General features: G+C 40.2%; 2 protein-coding genes across 2 annotated transcripts; both read right to left on the reverse strand.

The window, feature by feature from the left end:
• Nucleotides 1-470: 470 nt before the first annotated feature.
• LOC106821627 lies at nucleotides 471-15,374 on the reverse strand. Its single transcript, XM_014826518.1, has 14 exons — nucleotides 15,111-15,374; nucleotides 14,436-14,552; nucleotides 13,984-14,058; nucleotides 12,486-12,578; nucleotides 9,529-9,642; nucleotides 8,960-9,040; nucleotides 8,677-8,757; nucleotides 8,279-8,464; nucleotides 7,825-7,968; nucleotides 2,746-2,840; nucleotides 2,389-2,546; nucleotides 1,771-1,953; nucleotides 1,467-1,617; nucleotides 471-532 (listed from the first exon to the last, which is right to left on the reverse strand). Exons 2-14 carry the CDS (start codon nucleotides 14,525-14,527, stop codon nucleotides 471-473), a joined length of 1,515 nt encoding a protein of 504 aa, XP_014682004.1. The 5' UTR covers nucleotides 14,528-14,552; nucleotides 15,111-15,374.
• A 1,072-nt stretch (nucleotides 15,375-16,446) lies between these two features.
• LOC106821642 (threonylcarbamoyladenosine tRNA methylthiotransferase-like) lies at nucleotides 16,447-26,071 on the reverse strand. Its single transcript, XM_014826531.1, has 14 exons — nucleotides 26,052-26,071; nucleotides 23,204-23,305; nucleotides 22,556-22,671; nucleotides 22,272-22,386; nucleotides 22,007-22,127; nucleotides 21,321-21,424; nucleotides 20,937-20,996; nucleotides 20,707-20,813; nucleotides 19,861-20,006; nucleotides 18,870-18,930; nucleotides 18,487-18,669; nucleotides 18,156-18,239; nucleotides 17,575-17,730; nucleotides 16,447-16,955 (listed from the first exon to the last, which is right to left on the reverse strand). Exons 2-14 carry the CDS (start codon nucleotides 23,241-23,243, stop codon nucleotides 16,791-16,793), a joined length of 1,458 nt encoding a protein of 485 aa, XP_014682017.1. The 5' UTR covers nucleotides 23,244-23,305; nucleotides 26,052-26,071; the 3' UTR covers nucleotides 16,447-16,790.
• Nucleotides 26,072-26,796: the final 725 nt, after the last annotated feature.

Here is a 26,796-nt window from a genome sequence, read left to right on the forward strand (position 1 = left end):
TATTATTATTTTCCAAAGCGGATCACGGCATTAGCCGTGGCTTCTGGGTTGCGCCGTGTCCCAACCGGGGACATAGGGATTTCAATCCAGAATTTCCAGGATGTGTGCTGTTCTTCTTCTTCTTCTTCTTCTTCTATTATATATATTATTATACTGTTGCTATATACTATTATCATCATTATTATGCTTATTCATTATTATTATTATTATTATATAACAGTTTTTCTTGTATGTGAATAAATCGATGGTATAGCTTACACGAGATCTAAATTCCATGTGATCTAGAATTAAATATAGAAATATGAGTAAACGAAGAAAAAGTGTAGATGCATAAGGAAATTGTATTAGCGAACCAGAAGTAAGTGTGAACATTTGCGGGAAAACTGCATACGTTTTAGCATGTAGGATCATTTGTTAATTGGCTCTTGAGTTCTGGCTCCAACTGCATGATGGCAAGAGTTGGTCGGGGCCTAGTAGGGTCCACTGTCCGTCATTGTGGCAGATCCCTGTACTAAGTCCGTCTGCGAAACCCCATCAAAAAAAGCAACTCAACTTCACTAAAGAACAAATTCGTCAGTAATATGTGTATTTCATACTTAACTATAAATGCCTCTCCTATAAAACGCTATACAGTTGTTGCCTGCATACTCCACAAATTATCGCCAGCTCAATAAGTAAATCATTCGATTACTAAAAAATTCTATTGAAAAAATTTAAAAGACTATACATGCTTAAGAACGCATAATGTGCTGATGTGCCAACCTACAAAAATTTGGAGATTTTTCCCACACATAGCCATGTTTTGCAATGACATATCCAGCCTTTCATCATTGTGGTCGCCAGATTAAAATACTGTAATGCATCAAAGGTCTATAAGAGCAATATCAGAGTCGAAATATTGGTGTTATAGTGATTACCATAATGATTCTAGCATGTATTACCATTATATTACAATATTAATATTGAGTATATATATAATATATATTATAATATATATATATATATATATATATATATATATATATATATATAGTATAATACATACACACATATAAATTTTCCTAATATTTATTATTATTAGAATATATATACAGGGTGTGAAATTAACGCGAGTCAGGAGTCAAATACTCCCCGATTTACTGTCGGACTCCCTGATTTGACATATGAAGGAGTCCGTGTGACTCTGAGAATTCTGCTATACTAACTAGTTTGTTCCAGAGCACGGCCACGCGGAATTACCGTATTTTTTCATCAAATGTCCAAAGAAAATTTGGCAGACGTGTAACCGCACGAATCTTCAAACTAAGCACATGCTTTATTGTTAATATATTTAATTTTGAACTTCAGACTACGGACTCCCTCATTTTGCTGCAGACTCCCTCTTTTTGAGGGCAGGGAGTCCGTTGGACTCCCTTGTTCAAAAGTTAATTTCTACCCCTGTATATATATATATACATATTGCTTACATGACTTGAGCATGCTGAACTGGGCATCCTTGCTAATCACGTCCATGATAGTGAGCACCGGTGCGGCCATGACCTTCTCCAGAACATGGACGACCCCGTTGACGGCCATGTTGTCCACTGAAGTTACGCGCACACAGTTGGCAAGCAGAAGCTGCAAAATATCCATTAGCCACGTGTAGGGATATAAGAGGAATGTATGATAGAGAGATAGTAGAGCACACAGATGAACAGATGCACGCACGCACGCACGCACGCACGCACGCACGCACGCACACAGACACGCCCCACACAATCTGACACACACCCTGCTTCCGCTGCGGCTCCGGTAGATGTTAACTCTCAGCTTGTGGCCAGCCTCCGTGAGTATCGTCTGTTCATCCGCCATACCCGACGACCTCACGACCCCAGTCACGACGTGACCCTTCAGTATCGCGTGCGTGTCAGCCTGGCCTTCCTCTTCCTTCTCATCCACTGTCTGTAGGCGCTCCTATGAGGCACAGAAATATACAAAAGACATCAATATCAGAGATATCAGGCAGAGGTATTGATCCCCACCAGATCGTACATCGACGGAATTTAATCTCGTATTAAAGTTACCACGAACATATATACGCTTGCATGCTGGTATACAGTACATGTATTGCACTACTAGCATACATATGTTCATGACGTTTATATCAACTATTATATGCTGCTATCATTTAATATCAACTACTATTATATTATACTATAACTACAACTACAACTACTATACTATACTATACTATACTATACTATATTATACTATAACTACAACTACTATTATACTATAATCATCAACTATTATATGCTGCTATCATTTAATATGTCAATATTCCATTGCTGTTTCGGTTAATTTCCCGTCTATGTGGCATGGTTTTAAACTAATTTAATGTCTATGTACCATCGCGTGGAATTCCTGTATAGCTTCGTTTGTCGGCGCGAATAGTGTAACGTTCTCGTTGACCAACATGTCCGACAATTCCAAATGACCGAGCACTTCAACGAAGTTGGTTAGTCCAAGATCAGTAGCCACTTCCTCCACACTCTTCAGCTCTAACACTGCAAGGAATACACAATATACGATGAGAAAGAGATGTTACGTGCCAGCAGTAACATCTAAATTGTCCTACATGATAATTATTTTTGTTAGCTATCACGCCTGCTGCTGTAACTTAACTCCAAATATCAACATTTAGGACAACCAGACGACGTTGAACTTCATTCAGAGCTTGGGTTAACAAACGATAAAGCGACTCACTCTGTATACATCCGTCTGCACCAGGCTGATGCTCGTACCCTGGACAACACTGATAGATGATTCTATAAATTTTTGTCAGTCCGTACACACTCACCCTGGCAAGAAAAAACAAAGTGCGCATTCTAAATTGCTATTGCACTTTGAATTCGATGATGTAGATGCATCTACATGAACATGATACGAGACATAGATGCATGAAGTGATCACCAGCGTACCGTCGTTGGGAACGAGGACCTTGTCAACGTAGTGTATGACGCCGTTCGTTGCCATGACGTCAGCGGCTGTCACCTGCGCGTCGTCGACAAACAGCTTGCCGTCGTCGGTGCGGTTGAGCGTCACGCGTTGTCGCCTGCTGTCCAGCGTGCGCATACGACCCTCGATGACGCCGGAACAGATGACGTTGGGAAGCAGGTGGTGCATCAACACACCTGCAGCGATTGTCACCGACGGTTATTGTACCACTGCTGCTCGTATTATTATTATTATTATTATTATTATTTCCAAATGGGATCACGGCATTAGCCGGTGGCTTCTTGGTTGGCCGTGTCCCAACCGGGGACATAGGGATTCAATCCAGAATTTTTCGCAGGATGTGTGCTGTTCTTCTTCTTCTTCTTCTTCTTCTTATTATTATTATTATTATTATACTGTTGCTATTACTATTATCATCATTATTATTGTTATTATTATTATTATTATTATTATTATTATTATTAACAGTTTTTCTTGTATGTGAATAAATCGATGGTAGAGCTTACACGAGATCTAAGCTCCATGTGATCTTAGAATTAAATATAGAAATATGAGGTAAAACGAAGAAAAAGTGTAGATGCATAAGGAAATTGTATTAGCTGAACCAGAGTAAGTGTGAACATTTGCGGTGAGAAACTGCATACGTTTTAGGCATGTAGGATCATTTGTTAATTGCCTCTTGAGTTCTGGCTCCAACTGCATGATGGCAGAGTTGGTCGGGGCTAGTAGGGTCCACTGTCCGTCATTGTGCAGATCCTGTACTAAGTCCGTCTGCGAAACCCCTGATAACAAAAAGCAACTTTCACTAAAGAACAAATTCGTCAGTAATATGTGTATATTCATACTTAACTATAAATGCCTCTCCTATAAACGCTATACAGGTTGTTTGCCTGCATACTCCACAAATTTATCGCCAGGCTCAAATAAGTAAAATCATTCGATTACTAAAAAATTCTATTGAAAAAATGTTAAAAGACTATACATGCTTATAAACGCATAATGTGCTGATGTGCCAACTACAAAAATTTGGAGATTTTTTCCCACACATAGCCATGTTTTGCAATGACATATCCAGCCTTTCATCATTGTGGTTGCAGATTAAAATACTGTAATGCATCAAAGGTCTATAAAGATCAATATCAGAGTCGAAATATTGGTGTTATAGTGATTACGATAATGAATTCTAGCATGTATTAACATTATATTACAATATTAATATTGAGTATATATATAATATATATCATATATATATATATAGTATATATATATATATATATATATATATTAGTATAATACATACACACATATAAATTTTCCTAATATTTATTATTATTAGAATATATATACAGGGTGTGAATTAACGCGAGTCAGGAGTCAATACTCCCCGATTTACTGTCGGACTCCCTGATTTGACATATGAAGGAGTCCGTGTGACTCTGAGAATTCTGCTATACTAACTAGTTTGTTCGCAGGCACGGCCACGCGGATTACCGTATTTTTTCATCAAATGTCAAAGAAAATTTGGCAGACGTGTAACCGCACGAATCTTCAAATAAGCACATGCTTTATTGTTAATATATTTAATTTTGAACTTCAGACTACGGACTCCTCATTTTGCTGCAGACTCCCTCTTTTTTGAGGCAGGAGTCGCGTCGACTGACTCCTTGTTCAAGCAGTTAATTTCTACCCCTGTATATATATATATACATATTGCTTACATGACTTGAGCATGCTGAACTGGCATCCTTGCTAATCACGTCCATGATAGTGAGCACGGCGTCGGCCATGACCTTCTCCAGAACATGGACCGACCCCGTTGACGCCATGTTGTCCACTGAAGTTACGCGGCACACAGTTGCAAGCAGAAGCTGCAAAATATCCATTAGCCACGTGTAGCGATAATAAGAGGAATGTATGATAGAGAGATAGTAGAGCACCAGATGAACAGATGCACGCACGCACGCACGCACGCACGCACGCACGCACGCACGCACGCACGCACACAGACACGCCCCACACAATCTGACACACACCCTGCTTCGCTGCGGCTCCGTAGATGTTAACTCTCAGCTTGTGGCACAGCCTCCGTGAGTATCGTCTGTTCATCGCCATACCCGACGACCTCACGACCCCAGTCACGACGTGACCCTTCAGTATCGCGTGCGTGTCAGCCTGGCCTTCCTCTTCCTTACTCATCCACTGTCTGTAGGCGCTCTATGAGGCACAGAAATATACAAAAGACATCAATATCAGAGATATCAGGCAGAGGTATTGATCCCCACCAGATCGTACATCGACGGAATTTAATCTGCTATTAAAGTTACCACGAACATATATACGCTTGCATGCTGGTATACAGTACAGTGTATTGCAGCTACTAGCATACATATGTTCATGACGTTTTATATCAACTATTATATGCTGCTATCATTTAATTATCAACTACTATTATCTTACTATAATTTGGCGAATGTTGTATGTATGTATTTATGTATGTTAATGAAAGGCTCCGTCAGTTTGGATCAAATAGCGCCAAATTCACAGAAGAGGTCGATGAGTACACGGACGGTTCTAAACTATACTCGGTTGAAAACCGTTTGTTCGGTCTTAAAAAAGCAAAAAAAAACTAAAAAGATAAAGATTTGCCTGAAAATAGGGGGCGCTGTTTTGTTTCGTTTTGTTCTGTGTATTGTTTGTTCCCTGTGTGTGTGTCTGAGATTTTTGTAAGCCCAATAATGTAAGTAGAACGAACCATGTAATAAATCAAGTGAAATATTCAGTAGCTATTTCGCATAGTTTCCCATATGAGATGTACAAGTTGAATTTCATCAGCGCAGAATTATTTTTTGCGAAGTCTGCAATGCTGTACAGTGTACGCCAGTACGGGTGTCTTCAACAGCGAGCTGTCACAAGCCGGTCGATCACAAGCAGTAATATTACGTCGTCCCCAACAGAGAAAACATGCAAACATGCAAACATGCGTAGAAATAAGCGATCACAACCAAGCAATATTACCTGGTCTGCACACAGTGGAAATGCGAAGCACGTAATATTACGTGCTACGCGGCCAAGTGGTTAATCAGTCGCCCGACCTACCAGCCCATTCAGATCTATCTATATTCTAACTTGAGTCCGTATCATCAACCAGTAGTTCCTACCTAGCATACAATAAAACATTTGTGTGTGTGTTGGCGTGCGTGCGTGCGTGGGGTCTATATTTCACTGTGTGCTTGCCAAACAAATGGTTAATGTGTTACGTGTAAGCATGATTGTACATGTATTTGTATTGACATCTCAACCATAAAAAACAAACATGTGCAACAACTAAACTCCATATAACACCTTACACATAACACTACTGTACTGTAACACGTCATGCATCACAGTTACTAAGCCCGCGCGTAGCGCGGGTTTCAGCTAGTATTTATACTATAACTACAACTACAACTACTACTACTATACTATACTATACTATACTATACTATACTATACTATACTATACTATACTATACTATACTATATTATACTATAACTACAACTACTATTATACTATAATCATCAACTATTATATGCTGCTATCATTTATATATGTCAATATTCCATTGCTGTTTCGGTTAATTTCCCGTCTATGTGGCATGGTTTTTAACTAATTTAATGTCTATGTACCATCGCGTGGAGATTCCTGTATAGCTTCGTTTGTCGGCCGCGAATAGTGTAACGTTCTCGTAGACCAACATGTCGACAATTCCAAATGACGAGCACTTCAACGAAGTTGGTTAGTCCAAGATCAGTAGCCACTTCCTCCACACTCTTCAGCTCTAACACTGCAAGGAATACACAATATACGATGAGAAAGAGATGTTACGTGCCAGCAGTAACATCTAAATTGTCCTACATGATAATTATTGTTGTTAGCTATCACGCCTGCTGCTGTAACTTAACTCCAAATTATCAACATTTAGGACAACCAGACGACGTTGAAGCTTCATTCAGAGCTTGGGGTAACAAACGATAAAGCGACTCACTCTGTACATACATCGTCTGCACCAGGCTGATGCCTCCGTACCCTGGACAACACTGCATAGATGATTCTATAAATTTTTGTCAGTCCGTACACACTCACCCTGGCAAGAAAAAACAAAGTGGCCATTCTAAATTGCTATTTGCACTTTGAATTCGATGATGTAGATGCATCTACATGAACATGATACGAGACATAGATGCATGACTGGATGGATGGATAGATGGATAGATTGGTGGATTGATGGATGGATTGGTGGCTGGATGGATGGATGGATGGATGGATGGATGGATGGATGGATGGATGGATGGATGCATGGATGCATGGATGCATGGATGCATGGATGGATGGATGGATAGATGGATGGATGGATGCATGCATGCATGGATAGATGGATGAACGGATGGACAGACGGACTGAGGGATGGGCGGGCAAATGGCTGGATGGATGGATGAATGCATGCATGCATGGATAGATGGACGGACGGATGGATGGACGGACTGAAGGATGGGTGGGCAGATGGATGGATGAATGGATGCATGCATGCATGGATAGATGGACGGATGGATGGATGGATGCATGCATGCATGCATGGATAGATGGACGGATGGATGGATGGATGGACTAAGGGATGGGCGGGCAGATGGATGGATGGATGGATGCATGCATGCATGGATGGATGGATGGACAGATGGATGGATGGACTGAGGGACGGGCGGGCAGATAGATAGATGGATGAATCGATGCATGCATGCATGTATGGATGGATGGAGAGAGAGATGCGACGCGATGACCACCTCACTTACCTGGTTGTGCATCTATAGACATCGTCCAGTTCCTCACAGCGGGATGACGTCATCGACACCTGCACGGAACCTGGGTTACCAGAGGATGTGACGTCAGGGGAGTCGGTTTCATTGAGCGACTCTCTCGTTACGCACACATTCTCGCTGCCAATCAAAAAACAATCAGGCCACATAATATATAATATATAACATATAATATACGGTATCCGATAACACCCGTAGAACATGCTGTTATGAGTGGTTTCGACATATTGTCCGCACATCATTTCTTCTGTCACATTTCGTAGGAGTTCGAATGCTGCCTCTGTTACTACTGATCTATTCGTTACCAGCTATCACCCACTCAAAGGTGTCATTCTCAATCATTTTATACTTTTGAAATATTTCTTCCTTGAGTTTACTACGTGTGGACTAGGATGCTGTTACATAAAGAAAATGTTAAAAAAAATCTTACTCTTCCCACCAGTTGACTACATCTATTAGATCCATATCTGGGAAAACCATTCCCCAGGTATCATTGTAAAGGCCATCAAAGGTTTCACCGAGCTGTGTTCTTGTCTGTCTGATTCTATTCATGATCTGCGTCCAGGGGTGTTGCCTGTGTGACTGGCGATGACCTCTAAATCTCCTTCCTGGTGACCTGAAAACAAGTTTTAAAAAAAGCAAATTCTATAGCATACATGCAAAATAATAGCCAAGTTACTTAAACATTCACATTATACAATACGCACACAAACGACCTCTCTCCCTCCACTAAATACGAAAGGCTTGTCTATTAGAAATGTCTATTATGTAGGTATATTTTCGTTCATGTTAGAATAGTTTCATGTGCGTCAGGTTGAAATGACATACCGGCGGGACGTATCATCGTGTGGCCCCTCATCAGACCAATATTCCTGGTCATTATACTGATCATTATGCACCCTCATCCTCCTGTTAATTAATAATAACCAAGCTAAAAACTGTTGCCAGGGCTCATGACTAACTTGCTGTAATTTGGTAATACCTTGGTTAAATTGCTAAATTGCACCTTTCCCTAATGTAGGTACACCAGTGCTTTAACATCACAACCCGACCTATAATTCTCCTACTGATGTTAAAATATTGACTGAACTTATTCAATTAATTGACATACCGGGGACGTCGCAACCCTCTGCGGTGATAGCCATCATAACCATCGTCATCATCATACTGATCATGACGTCTATTGTTACCCCTGCAAGGTGAAAATATCAATTACTGTATAATTATTATTATTATAATTATTATTATTATTCATATTTAAGTAACAAGTTCCCATGCTAGAAAGCATGCAGACAACTGTCACTTGCCAAAAGAATTGTTGGTACATTTTTTAGACAAAAACTAGCAAATAATTTTTTACTGTTCCTGTTTAACCCTTATGGTGAAATTGCTATCACTTTTTGAGGAACTCCATCTATACAGACCCCTTACTTCACTATATAGACATAAACCCTATAAATTTATAAATTATAGTTATACATATACTTCACCATCATAACATTATATATCATTACCTAATTTTAATTCTTAACAATAACAATACCATATGTAGTTTTTGTTTGTTATGCAGGACGGCATCCTCTTGTATATAGACATACAACGCGTACAATTTTCCCTGCAAATGCTAAAATCTTTGTCTATTAGGTTTAAAAAAGTCTTCATCGCCATGATGGGACATACCAGCGCCTGTGTGATAGTCCGTGACGAGATGGGTCGCGATGCGGCCATTCAACCTCATCGTGGCCATCCTCGTGGCCATCATCGTGGCCATCATCATGAAACCCAGATACATCCCTGTTAATAATTAATAACAATCATTATTATTGCAGTAAGTCACACATTAAAGGGTCACAGTAATATTTCGTCACTGCAACAATTATGCTTATTGTTTTTTTCCCCTCGAAAACTAGCTCAAAACTCCTTAACATTCACGTTTACTTTTATGGTAAAACTGCTGTACATTTCAAGATAGTCTATCAGACATCCCCCTCCCTTTACCGGCATTTTACAAATCATGCATTTCAGAATAAAACGATTGTAACACAAGTTCCATAAAGAGAATCATAATTTTAATCATGTAGGCCTACTATTGATTTAAATTATATATTAATCACACATGGGGGTATATGAAAGGTGAATTAGTAAATGATTGACTAGTAGATAAATATAATAAATAATCACCAGAACCCCCCTTATGCACAATTATGAATACACGCCAGCATGAGTGTACTCTTTAACGATGTAATGCAGGAAAGGAAGTTTGAAATAAGAATCTGTACATGTAGCCCTAAAAAAATGTCAATGATGCCCACTGAGCAGTGCTGTCATCTAGCACAAACACTGTTTTTGCCACGATGTGTGACGAAAGGTTTGAACCGGTGGACGAAAACAGTATATAAGACATGGCAAAGCATATAGGGATATCAAAAACACGGAAAATGTAAAATTCCCTACCATAATAGGTGCCACTGGTAATTGGTGTTGATTTGGTAGGACAATGGATTATCCACAAGGATTTTTTGCAAGGTCTATCTATCTTGATTATGATTGTATATAGAAAAACATGATTAGGGATGAGGGTTATTAAATGTTTAATGTAACGTTTGAGTTCATGTTTATTGAGTTTGCTTATAATAAATTATGAGTAGAAAAGTCAACTAAGGATAGTACGTCGATTTCATCTTGTTCAATTTTGGCGTATCAAAATCCTACATCCCTGGTAATATTGCTGATAGGGTACGTCTATGTCCCCCAGGGTACTATCAGAGGGTACCCTGATTACGGTTCGATATATCAGAAAGTACCTCGGGGATCTATATGATATGTCGCTGCGTACCCTGCATTGTCCCACCGTACCCCGACTTATTTCCGATGTTGTAAAACTGAAATATAAAAGCTAGCTCTTCGTTTAAAAAAGAAAAAAGAAAAATATAGTCAAACATAGCATACATTTTTATTGGATTGCGATGTTTTGAGGTTTCTTCTATGTGATGTGGTAACTTGACAGAGTGTATGTATTATGACATCAGTTGGCTGAAAGTCAGGGTACGGTGGGACAATGCAGGGTACGCAGCGACATATCGTATAGTACCCCGATGTACTTTCTGATATATCGAACCGTACCCAGGGTACCCTCCGATAGTACCTTGGGAGACATAACCCCTATCAGCGATAATATTCACTCCTGAGTTTACCTATATAAAAACAATTATAGCCTGGTTGCTCGGACAAATTGATTGTCTTGTCCACAAAACTCCATATTGCTTTCACAATCAGGCAATAATTGGATAATGTAATGTATATAGATAATATCAGGAGTGTATGATTATATAAGAATATACCAGGAGTGTATGATGATGACAATAGATGATATAAGCCACGTTCACATGGAGCACTTTGACCCGGGTTGAAAACGACCCGAGCCAATCGTTCACACGGACGTTTTCTCGGTACGAAAACAACCCGTGTCATTTCGACCCGGGTCGTTTTCACACCCACTAAATCAACCCGAGCGCTGGTTCATGCGCTGTGAACGCGCACCGACACATGACCCGGGTCAGAATTAGTATGGCGGTAGACGTCGCCAGTGTCGAGAGCCAGTTTGCACAGAGTTGCTGTGCATTAATTGTTTAATTCGAATTGTTCGTTTGCTTGTTCGCTTGAACGCATTGTTTCATTTTCAACTCGAAGCACGCAGCTAGCTCACATATAGCATAGAGGCATGTCCTAGAACTGACCGATCAAACGTCGTGTGAACGCTCTCTTCAAAATTGACCGGTGTCGTTTTTGATCCGGGTCAGTCTCGAATCGTTTTCGACCCGGCGTTTTCGCTCCGTGTGAACGCGGCTATAATATAGTAATAGTCTGATAATATAGTATTACTGTAATTGTATAGATATATTCATGATATTAATGTCTACTGATACATTAATACCATTAGAATTTTTGGTTTTATAACCATGTCATGACTTCTAATCACTAACATTAGTGTTGGAGATCGGTCCAAATTTCATGATCGATCATCGGTTTTACCAAACAACCGATGATCGACTAATCATCGATTATTTTAGATTGCGGCGACGACGCGGTGAAGCCGTGTCATCATCGACACAACCGGTGTATTGCGAAGGAATATTGACATTTATTGTATGTGTAGCTAGTATTTAATGGTAAGTAAATTAAGCATACTGTTAGGGTTACGGACGGGTAACACTGTAAAGGGCATTGCAACATAACTGCTCATCAAATTCAATAAAAAAATAAAAAAATAAAAAAAATAAGTTCGAGTTGTACTCGGTCGTCCGATTTTCTACTCGATTAATCAACTCGGCAGCCCAAACGAGTAATGATCGACGAACTCGACGAATCGGAACACCACTAATTAACATATAGGCAGTTATATAATATTTTAATGAATGAATAAGTTATGAATTAAAATGACGGAAACTCTTAGTCTTTGCATATTGTATGTACATTTCCCCCTCTCTATGTAGCAGGTGAAGCACCACGACCAAATTCAAACAGCAAGGCCATGCCAACACACACAATGAAATTTCCACCCCAAATACTAATGTCCTTTTCAACTTAGCCTGTTGGGATGAAAATAGACATGTATGTGTTGTGCTGATATGACATACCGGCGATAGCGTAAGCCTCTGTGGTGGGATTGTGCATGTGGCCATTCAAACCCATCACCTGCGCCTTTATCCATATTATTCAAATTCATGACCCTATGAAATAATTAATAATGATCATTATTATACTTGGTTGATTATAGCAAGCTCCCGTGTAAAAAAATGTGCAAATCATAAAGAACATTCGATGTTAAATGTCGAACCCAAATGTGTTTTACGTTTATAATAAAAATGAAACCATCATCATTGTTATCATCTTGACAAAAAATACCTGTCCTTGGACACAATCCTGTTGTTCTTTTCAAAAAACAAAAAAAGTTCATTTTCCTCGGTGTGACATACCGATGGTGATCATGTGAAGGGCTGTGTTGGGATGTTTCACTATTTGGCCACTCAAATCCATGATTTGTTCCCCTGTTATTCATTAATAATGATTATTATTATATCATAGTGTACATTGTATACCGTATTCAATAAAATATATATGGATCAACCAGTAGGTTTGAACATAAAAAGGCGTGCGCATGCTTATTTTCATGTACCAGAGATTTTTTAATCAATCATGTTTAAAATAAAAAATACTATATACAGTGTTCCTGTTTACCTTTTATATTAAAGTTACAGTAGAGTCTGTTAAGATAAAATATTCAGATAAAAATAGTTCTGTGTAGTGGACTGAAGTAACATACCGCCACGGTGTGTTGTGGGGATGGTAGCTACTCGGCCACACCAACCCATCATCATCATTGTCATTATCATCATTCCGATAATAATTATGTGTAGCTACCTGCCTGTATAATTATTAATAAGACCGTTGTGATACCGCTGTTTAACGAGAAAGCTTGCAGAGCACAACCTCTCTGGGTTGTCATTCAATTCATACTTGCCAAAAGAATGCCATGTTATGTTAAAAAAAATATAGAAAAAATACAACACGTTACATATTACATACATCAGAGTGAAGTAAAATGAACAATTGTTTTTATTCACCCCTGACCACATGTATGGGTACAATCTACCTTCCTACTTACTAGTATCTCTCTTACTACTGCTCTTACTACTTTCTACTTATATTGTTATGCAACTGTACAGGACTCTCATGTTTTAGCCATGCTTTTGAAAGATTTTGATAGATTTGGAATTATTGGTGTATGACACAGGAGTATTTTGGTGAGGGCTAATGCATACAAAGAACATCCCCACACAATAACGAGGAATATATATATGGGGATATTCTCTCCTTCGTATATTCCTTTGTATATATATACAAAGGAATATACGAAGGAGAGAATATATACAAAATAGGACCAAAATGTTTATATGAGAGTAATCTAGTGTGTATTGAGCTAATGCGACATACCAGGAAAAAAATCATTTTATTTTCACGGAAGCTCTCTTTCAAAATTTTACGGGAGCTATTTTGAGCCTCACGGGAGCGATTTCGGAGGTTTGAAGAGCGAATCGCTCATCGCTCCCGTCTATTTTTTACCCTGCGACATACCAGTGGTAACGTGATTGTCTGCGATGGGATGTCTCGTGATGCTGCACCTCTGATCCACGATCTGTCTCTGTCTCCCTGTTAATTATTAATAATTATTACTAACTGTTGTTCAACCAGAAATAAGGCCGGTTAATCGTGCGATCACAGACATTTTAAAATATGTCATGGTAAATTCGTGAGATTATATTTAATATCATATACTCGTACGAGATACAGCATAAGAAGGCAACGGACGATAAGTATGTGCAACACAAGGTTCTTTCACTGTTTGGCCTGCGACCTGATTCACGAGTCACTGATAAAAATTTATAGATTTATTTATAGAAACTTTTTAACCAAGACGGCGAGATCATACAGGTCTCGGGACAAATCGTAACACAGCATCACAATCTCTTCTTAAACGAACAACTGACAACTTTTGCATGGTTACAGTGACCATGGATTATAGATACCTGTTCTTGTTTGGACCAAGCCACGGTCGCATGGCTACAGCTACAGCCATGCCACACAGACACACAAGGATGAACACGATACACAATCTCATTGTAGCAGGAATTCCTTCTGCAAAGCTGCGGAAATAAATAAGTTGCCATTAGACCAAAACAAAATATGTGTGGTTACCGTTACATGCTGGAAAAAAAATAGGATAGGTAGGTAGGGAAAACATTTTATTTTCTTGAAATATTTTATTTACGAACCATGTCCGAAGGATGTGCGTTGTGCCTTTTGAAGCAGGAACTGACCAATTAATTTTTTTTTTAATTATTTTTTTTTACTTTAAAGAAAATTGACAATTAAAATGTTTAGGGTCGCTGGGAATAAATAGGGTCGGTCGGGAAACCGTAACCACACCTATATTTTGTTTTGGCCTTACCAAAAATTCAGCACAATCTTGCACTAGCTCTCATTCTTGCTCTGTTTCCCTCATTCTTCTCTCTCCCCCTCTCCCCTTCTTCTCTCTTTCTCTAGTGCTCTGTCTTTGATCTCTTTCTCTCTCTCATGCACGATCCTTTCCTCTCCTGCTCTCTTTTTCTTGTGCTTTACTTCGTACTCTTTCTTTCTCTCCCCCTCTATGCTCAAATGCTTGCATTCATCCGTAATTACAACATATACATAATAACACTTACACAACTATGAGTTGCCCGTGTGATTATCTTGAAAAAGCATCTCACGGACTACAGCTCGAAATCTGCACACAGTGGTCACTTACCCAAGGATGGACTAAAGTATCTCTGTTTGCTGGCTGGAATATCGAACTTCTTCCTCAGCTGGCCCCAATCCGCATGCTTTATGGGTTAAGTCCCGGATGTATTCCCTTTATGCGTGCTGCATCCCACCCACAACGCATGTCTGCCGTGTCTCTATCGCACATCCTGTTTATACTGATATGAGAAGGTACTTGCTAGACCAAAAAAATATGGTAAACGGGGTGAGGGTTGAAGAGAGAATATATGGATAAGCACGCGGATGAGATTTTGTTTTCCGAAGTTTTTTTTCTGCAACATTTTATCTCGCGCTATCTATTGCTTTTTTTGTTGTTTATTTGAATGCGCATCAATTACCATTTTTACTGAGAATGAGTATAATTTTTTGGTAACCTCATCCACATAAGAGTTGCACTTACATTCTATTCGTTTGCACCTCTCTTGGAAATTTCATGTCAAGTTAAATTATATATTATGAAGACAACTGGAAAGTACAAATGATATATTGTATTATAATGGAATATATTTCTCGCAAGTGAAATGGTTGGTTTCTGGGATTAGTTAATTGCTGCCTTGATTTCATTATTGATTCATTACACATTTCCCAACATGTACGTATCATATTTGTTATTTCTATCTGGACGTGTGCGGTGCAAAGCAGTAAACATGTTTGCACTTGTTACTTTTATCTTTTGCACAGGAAACGTCTGGAAGAAAGGCAGGGGAAAGGATGTAGGAGAGTACTGATAGCAATCTGCAGTCAGGCTCATGCCAGTAGGAATAGCCTCACAATTTATTTCCCGCTACGTGATTTAACATGATAGATCAGGATTCTCCCAAAGAATTTCAGAAGGCATCACATTTATGGACGAATAGGGACAGGGCCTGGGAGAGGGATGCACCAATCGAAGTCAATGATGCATATGTCATAAGTGACCCCATGTAAACTCGATCCGTATAGAGACTTATACATCTAGATGTGAAAACATAGCAGGACTGTGTTAGGATTATCAAAGGAAAACACAGTTGGAAATTATGGCATGCCAATTAGGCAATTAAGGCATGTTAGAGGATTTATAGGGATGTCACGACTTAGCTTCAGCTTTGAAGGCATATGTCGGACCCGGCATGCGTTAAAGGCCTGGGGAGACTCCTGCAGCTGATCTGGCTGCATTTACACTGCAGTTCATGCTACTGTGTAATCACGTGCCCACTAAACAGTGAATGACTCACTCAAAACACAAAGTATACAACTATGTGCGGTTTAAAAACAGATGCGAGACATGACCTCGATCCCGATTTTATTTGCACTTGGCAATCGGACAAACTGATACCAGATCATTTATACCAATGCATTTCCTGTACTACTAAAAATCATGATAAATAGACAAAAGATCTTGGAAAGTAGTAGTGGCTACTGAATCTTTCCTACCCCTCTCACTTTCATTTAGGCATGTGCTAATTACCAGAAAAAAATACTATATGCCTTAATAATTTCCCTTATTATTCGACCTGTCCCGATATCTAATAGTTTACAGATTACTCAAAAATAGTGTCAGCTTTCCGTAACTATTAACATAACACTGTATGTATCTCACCAACTTATCTCGATGACAAATATCTTAAAATAACCCTAGCTAGCAAAGCTAGTACAAGTACGAGTACACTTATCTGAAGTACATGAAGTTTAGATGAACTACGGTCGTCTGCACATTGTCTCACTTGCCCATTGGATTGAACACTTGGCTGGTCTTCTTTCTTGAGAACCTGGAAGCAAATCAAAAATCAGTTTATTTAAATTTCATCCATTAACATGACATGTTTTGGTATCAACATGCATTGCCATGTACATCTATGCGACTGTATGTATAAGAGTGATTGAGTTTTATATGAATGTGGAATTACAATTGACGGTGAATAAAACTACTGCACTGTTGAATTTCTCTTATCAAATTTTATTCACCAGCAAAGTTTCCCAACAATCCCACAGGGTGCTCACAGCAGCAGGGAAGAGCCGGCGCGACCCCACAGGGCGCACACAGCAGGGAAGAGCTGGCACAACCCCACAGAGTGCACACACAGCAGGGAAGAGCTGGAACAACCCCACAGAGTGCACACACAGCAGGACCCACAGAGTGCACACACAGCAGGGAAGAGCTGGAACAACCCCACAGAGTGCACACACAGCAGGAAAGAGCCGGCACAATCCCACAGGGTGCGCGCAGCCAGGAAGAGCCGGCCTAACCCCACAGGGTGCGCGCACAGCAGGGAACAGCCGGCACGATCCCACAGTGCGCACACAGCAGGGAAAAGCCGGCACGACCCCTCAGAGTGCGCCCACAGCAGGGAAGAGCGAGCGGCCGAGCACCTTCGCCACGCGGCGTACCTTCAGGCCCGACACCCTGCCCTTGACGAGTGGCGCGGCGACGGCTGGCCGGCCCGCGTCCCGCAGCACGCGTCCGCTCAGGTAGTGCTTGCCCACCGTCACTATCTCCACATCCAGCATCCTCCCCATCAGTCGCTCGTCACCGGGGACGATCACCTGCAAAACGACAGGTCGACGGTGCGGTTGACGATTGCTCGCCACATGAGGGAGTCACTGCTGCTCGGGCGTTCCCCGGTTCACGCCGCCGCGTTTCGATTGGTCGCGCTTTCATTTCAAGTTCATTTTCCGACAGGAGATCGAAATGCAAAACGGGAAAGAAGCGTGTGGAGGTGTTGAGGGACTATGAGGAGGAGAAAGAGGTGTAGGATGAGAAGGAAAAAAGATGTGGAAGAGAATAAAGGTAGAGGAGCGATATGGAATGGAAGCTGGGGCAGGAGAAGGAGGGATGAGGAGGAAGAGGAGAAGGAAGCAGGAGAAAAATAATTACAGGAGCAAAGTTGAGAAAATTCTAGGTACTCGTAAATACTAATAATAACTATAGATGGTCACAAACAATAACATTGACAAACAATAATATTCACCTGCTCGTAAAACTTGTTATGCCCCACAAAATTCTTCTTGTCAAATGCCACCTCTGTAACCAAAATCCTTTGCTTTTCTCCTACCTGTAGCAGTTATTAACACTGAACATGCAATATATAATGAAAACGTGTTAGAATTAATAGTTTATTTAGTGTGATTTTCTGTAAAATCCATAACAAATACAAAGAATTTTAACAAATTATATCTACCACCATCATCTAGAATGAAATGACTGAGAAGAAATCACCCTACTATTTAATTTAGTTTTCATATAATAATACAGACACAAAATTCAAAAGCAATATCAAATTAAATGTATATATGCGATACCTTGTGGTCGTAAGGTCTATACGACTGGAAAAGTTCAGATATAGCCTTGGTTCTTTTCTTGATCTCCTGAGCTGGAACCTGACGCATTTTGGATGCCGGTGTTCCAGGCCGTGGGAAGAACTGATTAATGAAGAGGCTGGGAAACCGGTACTGCGACACAAGATCCATTGTCTCCTTAAAATCCTGAAATTTATTCCAACATGGTTCATTCCATACAGACGTGTGAACCAATGTTATGCAAAACAGATAAAAAAATACCATTTTAACTAGAGTGAGAAAGAGATCATGAAAAAGGGGGTGGAAAGAATAAGCAATGGAGACAAAAAAGGGGAATAAGAGCTAGGAGTAAATAAATAGGATATAAAAGCAGACACATATCTTACCTCCTCAGTTTCAGTAGGAAAGCCACATATTACATCTGTAGCAATTGTGATCCCTGGAACCCTGAGATGCAAACAGAGCCAATCAATAAACCAATAAATCACATCATAGTTATTCACGCACTAATTATCACAACAGCACAATAATGTAACGATATTCTCATCAAACCTTGACATCCAACTTGTGAATATCATGTATTTCGAGTTATTCATCAAATCATCAAAGTACAAAGCATTTACATTTACCGATCACCATCAAAACAGAACGATTAACAAACTTTCAGCACTCCTAGCCACACACTGTTCCATCGACCTCATCACTCATCTACTCACCCAAACACTTCCCCAACTACCCCTTCACCCACCTCCACATCCACTCTGCCACCCAAACACTTCCCCAACTACCCCTTCACCCACCTCCACATCCACTCTGCCACCCAAACACTTCCCCAACTACCCCTTCACCCACCTCCACATCCACTCTGCCACCCAAACACTTCCCCAACTACCCTTTCACACACCTCCACATCCACTCTGCCACCCACCCAACTCTCCCCCTATTCCTCAACACATACCCATCCAACTCTATATCCACTACCTCCACCCACCTACCTTTCTACCTGCTTCTCCACCCAACTTCACACATATCCACTCCCCCAGCCAGCTCTCTACACACCCCTCCACCCTGCCCCACCGCCACCCTTCCATCCACTATTCCTATTTCTATTCCACTATTCTACCTTCCCCCTATTCTCAATCCCCACCCTACACTCTTCTCCACCCACCCACCCTCTTCTCTAACCACCCCACCCTTCTCTCTAACCACCCCACCCTCCTCTCCACCGACCCTACACTCGTCTCCACCCACCCAACCCTCCTCTCCACCCACCCCACCCTCCTCTCCACCTACCCCACCCTCTTCTCCACCCACCCTACCCTCCTCGCTGACCACCCAACCCTCCTCTCTAACCACCCCACCTTTCTCTCCACCCACCTCTCCCTGAGAAAGTCAACAATCTGGCAGAAGTCGTCGCGGCAGTACTCCCGCTTCATGTCCATCAGCACAGAGTCGCTGGCCGATTGCACGGGCACGTGCAGGAACGCGTACACGCGCGGGTGATTCAGCACGGCTGCCATCTCCTGCAAGCACACACACACAGCTGGACAATTATTCTTCACTCCGGCTCACCGAGCGGCGTATACAGACTTCTGTGTATAGTTGGATCGAGATTTGATGTATAGACGTATCGATATTCTATGTATAGTCATACCAATATTCTGAGTATAGATGTATCGATATTCTGAGTATAGATGTATCGGTATTCTATGTATAGATGTATCGATATTCTGAGTATAGATGTATCGATATTCTGAGTATAGATGTATCGATATTCTATGTATAGATGTATCGATATTCTGAGTATAGATGTATCGATATTCTGAGTATAGATGTATCGATATTCTATGTATAGATGTATCGATATTCTGAGTATAGATGTATCGATATTCTATGTATAGATGTATCGATATTCTATTATTGACATCGATATTCTGAGTATAGATGTATCGATATTCTATGTATAGATGTATCGATATTCTATGTATAGATGTATCGATATTCTATTATTGACATATCAATATTCTGAGTATAGACGTAATGATATTCTGAGTATGTATTTGACGGTTCAGTTTGTTCCCGGGTTAGACATGAGAATCGCTGTCGATGGCAAAGTAAGATGATCAATGCTGATGTAAGGGTCTTGCAAGTTTTACAGAGACAGATATAGCTTGAGTTTGAGCCAGCTATGAGACGAAAGTAAATTATTAAGTCACGGTTTACCTCTAGGTGTTCCAATATGTAGGGAGGGTTTGTCATTCCTATTCTCATCATTGCACCTTCTGGTATCGTTTCCACCAACTTCCACAAAAGGTTAGGTAATGTCACACCTGACAATTCCAGAAACAAAAGTGTAAATAGCGATCGTGGCCAGTTCCAAGAATACAATATGAATAAAAGTACAGATAAAAATACACCAAAATTTAGTATACAAATCAAATCTAATACATTACCTATATCTTTTCCATATGCGCCAGTATCTTCAGATGTAAGCCATATTTCACAAACACCCTCTGTATTCAAAAGCGTGGGAAAATTCATAAATGAACATAACTAGACATTAACATTACATTAACAGAAACATTACGGTACTGTAAGTTTTATCTATACCAAGTTCAAAAAGATTTAAACTTCTCTTACATAAAAAAACATTTCGTGATTTGGTATTTACTAAAAATGTTTTTTAAATGTTTGAAAACTGTCAATGGTCATTTTCTTATAACTGTTCATGTAATGCAATAAGTATCATAATATACTCTTAAATTGTAGACTAATGTTTCCTTTTTATGAGAAAAAAACTGCCGAACAGCGATAATGCAAAGTATCCTAACACATACCATCAAATGACTCTTTTGCTCTTGCTACTAAATCGTCTATTGGGTAGCTGCCTAGGTCACCTCTAGCATGTTTTGTTTTACAGTATGTACACTGGTTTAAACATCTGAAAGAACATGAAGCCACCAAATCATATTCAATGCACAGATGCACGCACACACAACCGTATGTTATATTTCATATGCTTACATTCATATACAGCTAATCAAACAGCTATTATTCTGTAATCGTGATTAGCAAATATGCAATGTTCATATAACATCATAAGAAACTACTCCAAGTTAAACATGCAGGCCATTTCAGATATACTTCATGGCATCATATTTAACACACTGAGGGTTCTCCCTAGGAGTTTCAGAAGGCAATTTCCGTGCAATCAGGCAATTCATCTGTGGTTGCTAATTGGAGTCAATTACGTATTGTATTGTAAGCGGCCCAATATAATCAGAATACTGGTAAACTCGATCAGTTGGGACTTCAATACATCAAGCTGTGCAAACACAGCATGACCATGTTGCTATTGCCAAAAGTACAAATGGCTAGATATTAATACATGCAAATTAAGCAATTAAGGCATATCAGAGAAATAATTAGATGTCACAAATTAGCTTCAGCTCTGAAGGCAGGTCGGTCCTGACAAACGTTAAAGGCCTGGGAAGTAGCCTGACAGTGTTAGTAAGAAACATACCCTGTATTGACAGCCAAAATCTCGATCAACGGATTTCTCCGGATCTTTGGGAGGTCTAAGCGAGCTCCACCTGATTTCTTACCATCCTGCTTTTTCTGGCCAAGCAGCCTAACTGAATTACCTAAAGCGAAAGCACAAGTAAAGCATAGAGGTGATACGTTATTGACCGCGTACGGACTGATAGCACCAGACCAGAGATAAGAACTCGAACCGGGGTGAGGAATAATGAGTAAAAGCCATGTCTGTTACGAGAGCTATGACACACCCTTCAGTGTTTCCTCGACCACTTCCACAACCCTGTCGATTTGCTGCACACCGACTATTGACAGACCCTTCATGTAGCTGACACGGGGAGCAGCTTGTGGTACACAACCAGCAACCTGTATAATAATAATAATAATAATAACGATAATAATAATATAATAGTAATAAAATAATGTTATAATTATATAATAATGATGATATTATTATTATCGTTATTATTAAAGATAACAATAATCTAAAATTACCTCTAAAATGGTGAAGCCGTATATGCTATATGCTACTTACAACAACGTGTTTCTGTTTTTTGTTGGCTTCTGTGATCGCATTTCTAAAGTGATCTTCTGCAGGACTTTTCACTGTACAGCTATTCAACAGCCAGAGGTCAGCACTATCTTTGTGATCTGTAAAAAAATCAAACAGATGTTTGGACCAAACCTATAGGACATTTTATGTAAAGAGCATACCTCCTATAGCCACTATATATGAAAATATAGAAGCAGGGTGGTCCACAACCTAAAATTCAAACATGTAAAACTGGGAACTTTAGAGGAGTACTTTAGATATTATTTGAAATTATGTGCGCGAAGCACACATCACGAGCGCAAAGAGCGAAGACACTTGCGGCCGGGGTCCAGGACCCGCCTTAGGGCCCTGGAAACTCAGGGGTTTTAGATGCTCTCTGGTGCAATCTGAGCCTTATTTTGGAGCATTTTTGCTCAAAATTTATGACCTATATTTCAAAATAATTTGGGTTGAGTCAAGAGTCATGAGTGATGAGTCATTTTTCATTGTTCAATTTGTATACTAATGGGAATGTAACCAGTCAAATGTTATAAAGCAATGTGCGAAAAATGCAAATAAATATACCATAAGGTGAAACTATATTTCGCTATATTTTATTCGGATTGAGCGCCGATACAAATGTCAACTTGCCAGTGATAGTGTAACCATAGCTAGCCAACTGTCCTGCCATGTACTCTCCATCCGAGTTATTGTGGGTGCAGCCCCAAGTTCTCACCCATATTGTCTGTCTACCTATTAATACATATAATTGATACAAAACGAAATATTCAATTCATTCATATATAATACGCATGCACTGCAGGTATTAACAGGCAGATTTGCAAAATGTTAGGTAAACATGTTTGCTTGGCTACATTAGATTACTGTATACGCCCCATTTTTCGCGTACCTGCAGATATTTTTGCGAATTCACTTGACAGACAATTTCGCGAGTGGCTAATTTCGCGGTCGGTGAATTATGAATTATTCGGTATTATTCGGTATGAATTATTCACGTGTTGTTATTTTCGCAGTCGGGGACGCGTTCACAAAATTTGTGAAAATTAAACCACCGCAAAATATACAGCGTATACAGTAATTATTCCTTGTCAATTTATTCATGACTGTATATAGGCAAAGTATATTGACTGTATTATACATTAAGTATAATGTGTACATTGAGTACACATTGAGTATAATGACTGTATATTATACTCAATTAATACTGTATATTAGGCAAGTATAGCTAACCTTGATAATGGACATATGTCCATTATCAAGGTTAGCTCTACTTGCATAGCTCTTTGCCCTGCTCCAAGAATCCTTCCCTCTTCAACAGGCAGTTACGAAGCAAGGGAATGTACGGGTAGCAGGGCTCTCCCTAGCTCTAGAACTATAGCCTTTCGCTATGCCACAGGGCTATAGCACAAACTATGTTGAATATGGGCAATGATACTGCTCCCTCTGCTGCCACGAAGAACGCATCACAGAAAAAACTAGGGCAGCCCATTACTCATGGGGGTGTGGGTATAGCACTGGTGCTGATACAAGGTTGCCAGGCAACATATGTTTATGTTTAAAAAGTGCCAGTTCACTCCCTTGAGTAAGGGTAATGCTATCCCACGGGCGTAGAGGGAGGTGACCGCAATGTGGCAGCACTAGTGTTGGGATAGTGTTAGGATTAGGGTTAGGGTCAGGGTTAGGGTTAGGGTTAGAGTTAGGGTTAGGGTTAGGATTAGGGTTAGGGTTAGGGTTAGGATTAGGGTTAGGGTTAGGGTTAGGATTAGGGTTAGGGTTAAGGTTTTTGCATCATGATATCTGTCCCCACACCATAGATTAATTTTTGTGGATCATAATGCCTATATATAGCGCGGCGACACATATATATTTAGTGTGAGTGTTAGTGTTGGCGGTGTTGGAGTGAGGGTTACCGTTAGGGTTAACGTTTTGAACGTCATCGCCAACGTTATCACGTGACCTCCCTCCACGCCCGTGGGATAGCAACACCCCTTGAGTAATGGGCTGCCCCGTGCTTTTGCCAGCATTTGGACGGAATTTGCAAGTACTAGTAGGGCTAAGACTTTGATGAATAAATAAATAAATGCATGGTGTAAAGTTGTGAAGTTTTCAAAAAGATAGGTAATTAAACATGCGCGTCTAAACAGAGGAATTGCTCCGACCTGTGATTGGAGGATAAAAATAGAATTCGTGACGTTTCGTTTTCGTTTTGCATACCCCGCCGCATACGCTATTATATGCTATGACCGGTAGGAACGTGTACTAACTATCATATGGCGCGAACGATTCAAGTTACATTGCTATAAATTCTAGCTATTAGAGACACTTGTTAGCCTTAATCTCTGTGAGTCTTGAGTTTATTGAAGAGCGATTAGCTTAATTAATTAGCAAATATGTACGCGCGGTATCGCTCATATACTCGAGTCATAGGCTAAATGCCAAAATGAAAACGAAACGTCACAAATTCTTTTTGATCCTCCAATCACAAGTTGGAGCATTTCCTCAGTTTAAACGCATGTGTAATTAAGGCTGATAGGGTCTATGTCTCCATGCGTACTGCCGGAACGTAACCTGGGTACGGTCCGGTATACCGGAACGTACCCTGGTAACTATCTGATATGGCCCAAAGCAAGAAAGAGACGGGAAGACCCAATCGAATGTCAGAGTGGGAAAAAGGATGTAGATAATATACCGATGGTAGCACGCGATAGGTTTGCGGACAGTCACATCAGCAGTATTATACCAGGTTTTGCTAGCTTTTTATTTATTTCTTAGTAATTTTCATTATGCCGTGGGATGTTTCAGCTTTGAAATCACGTCATACCTAAATTAAGTATCAACTTCAAGGATGAACTGATTCTAAACTAATCTGGGGTGCTAAACTAGGCTTGTGCCCAAATTAATGACCCTGGGAGAGCTTATAGTGCTCCCTCTGCTCCCGCGAGGAAGGCTCACAGAACGCAAAATGGAGGGGCTTTTTAACACTTATTTATCTACATGGACCTTGATCCTTGATCAGAGCTCCTGATGAGCCATAGTGGACTCTCGTACTGTAGCTCCCGTATATAAAAAGCCTGTCACACTTAGTATTGACCTTATAATTACGCTGCCAGGGGCTATGTCTCCCTGGGTACTGCCGGAACGTACCCTGGTACTATCTAATATGCCGGACCGTACCTCGCCTACTCCACTAACGAGTCTATAGGGAGTCGCCTACGCCTACTTCCTAACACTAACCCTAACCCTAACCCTAATACAACTTGCTTTCTGGATTCATAGCGATCATTTGGAGTTAAATCGAAAAGTCCTACTATATCTTCTATGTCATCTATTTCTGTGTCGCAATGATGTGATGGCATCTTGGCAACGTAGACCAAACTTTCACACTAATGTATTTTTATGTATTGCTGTTTATATATATATATTATATCATCAGATCGAAACCTAGCTGTTTTAAGTGTTTATTTTGTTTTGAGCAAACCATTTGTAGGGAGGCGCCATATTCAATGAACTACAAGGATATATAAGGCGATGAAGATGATTGGTCATGTACTTGTTACGCCACACGCGCCATTTTGGATCAAAGTTTTACATCACAAAAGTCATGTGTGTGCGTCTGAAGCTCATAGGGTCTATGTCCCCTAGGGTACTGCCGGAACGTAACTATCTGATATGGTTAGGGTTAGGGAATTAGGGTTAGGGAGTAGGCGTAGGCGACTCCCTAGACTCGTTAGTGGAGTAGGCGAGGTACGGTCCGGCATATTAGATAGTACCAGCTAGGGTACGTTCCGGTATACCGGACCGTACCCAGGGTACGTTCCGGCAGTACCCTGGGGAGACATAGACCCTCTCAGCGCGTCTGAAGTTATGAACCATAGAAATAATATAGATAACCTGCATGGTATATGGAAATAAGGTTATCTATATTATTTCTATAATAAGGCATTAATTTTTATGCATGTGTATTTATTACTCCCTCTTTATTTATTTTTATGCATTTATTTATGTGTAATTCCTAATCTAGTGCTGTAGTAATATAGTGCTAAGCAGCTAGTGCAGTAGCTAATGTAGTGCTGTAGTAGATTTAAGTGCTCTGGTTGAGCTGTATTCTATAGTTCATATAATATAATGTGGGGAAGCGATGGAGAGAACTCTCTTATTCATGTTGTTTGTGCACGCAACACTGGGCGGGCGTGCGGTGTACTTGTGTGTTGCAGATGAGCATT

The sequence above is a fragment of the Priapulus caudatus genome, unplaced genomic scaffold, assembly GCF_000485595.1.
Source record: "Priapulus caudatus unplaced genomic scaffold, Priapulus_caudatus-5.0.1 Scaffold80, whole genome shotgun sequence".
Taxonomy (NCBI): Eukaryota; Metazoa; Priapulida; class Priapulimorpha; order Priapulimorphida; family Priapulidae; genus Priapulus; species Priapulus caudatus.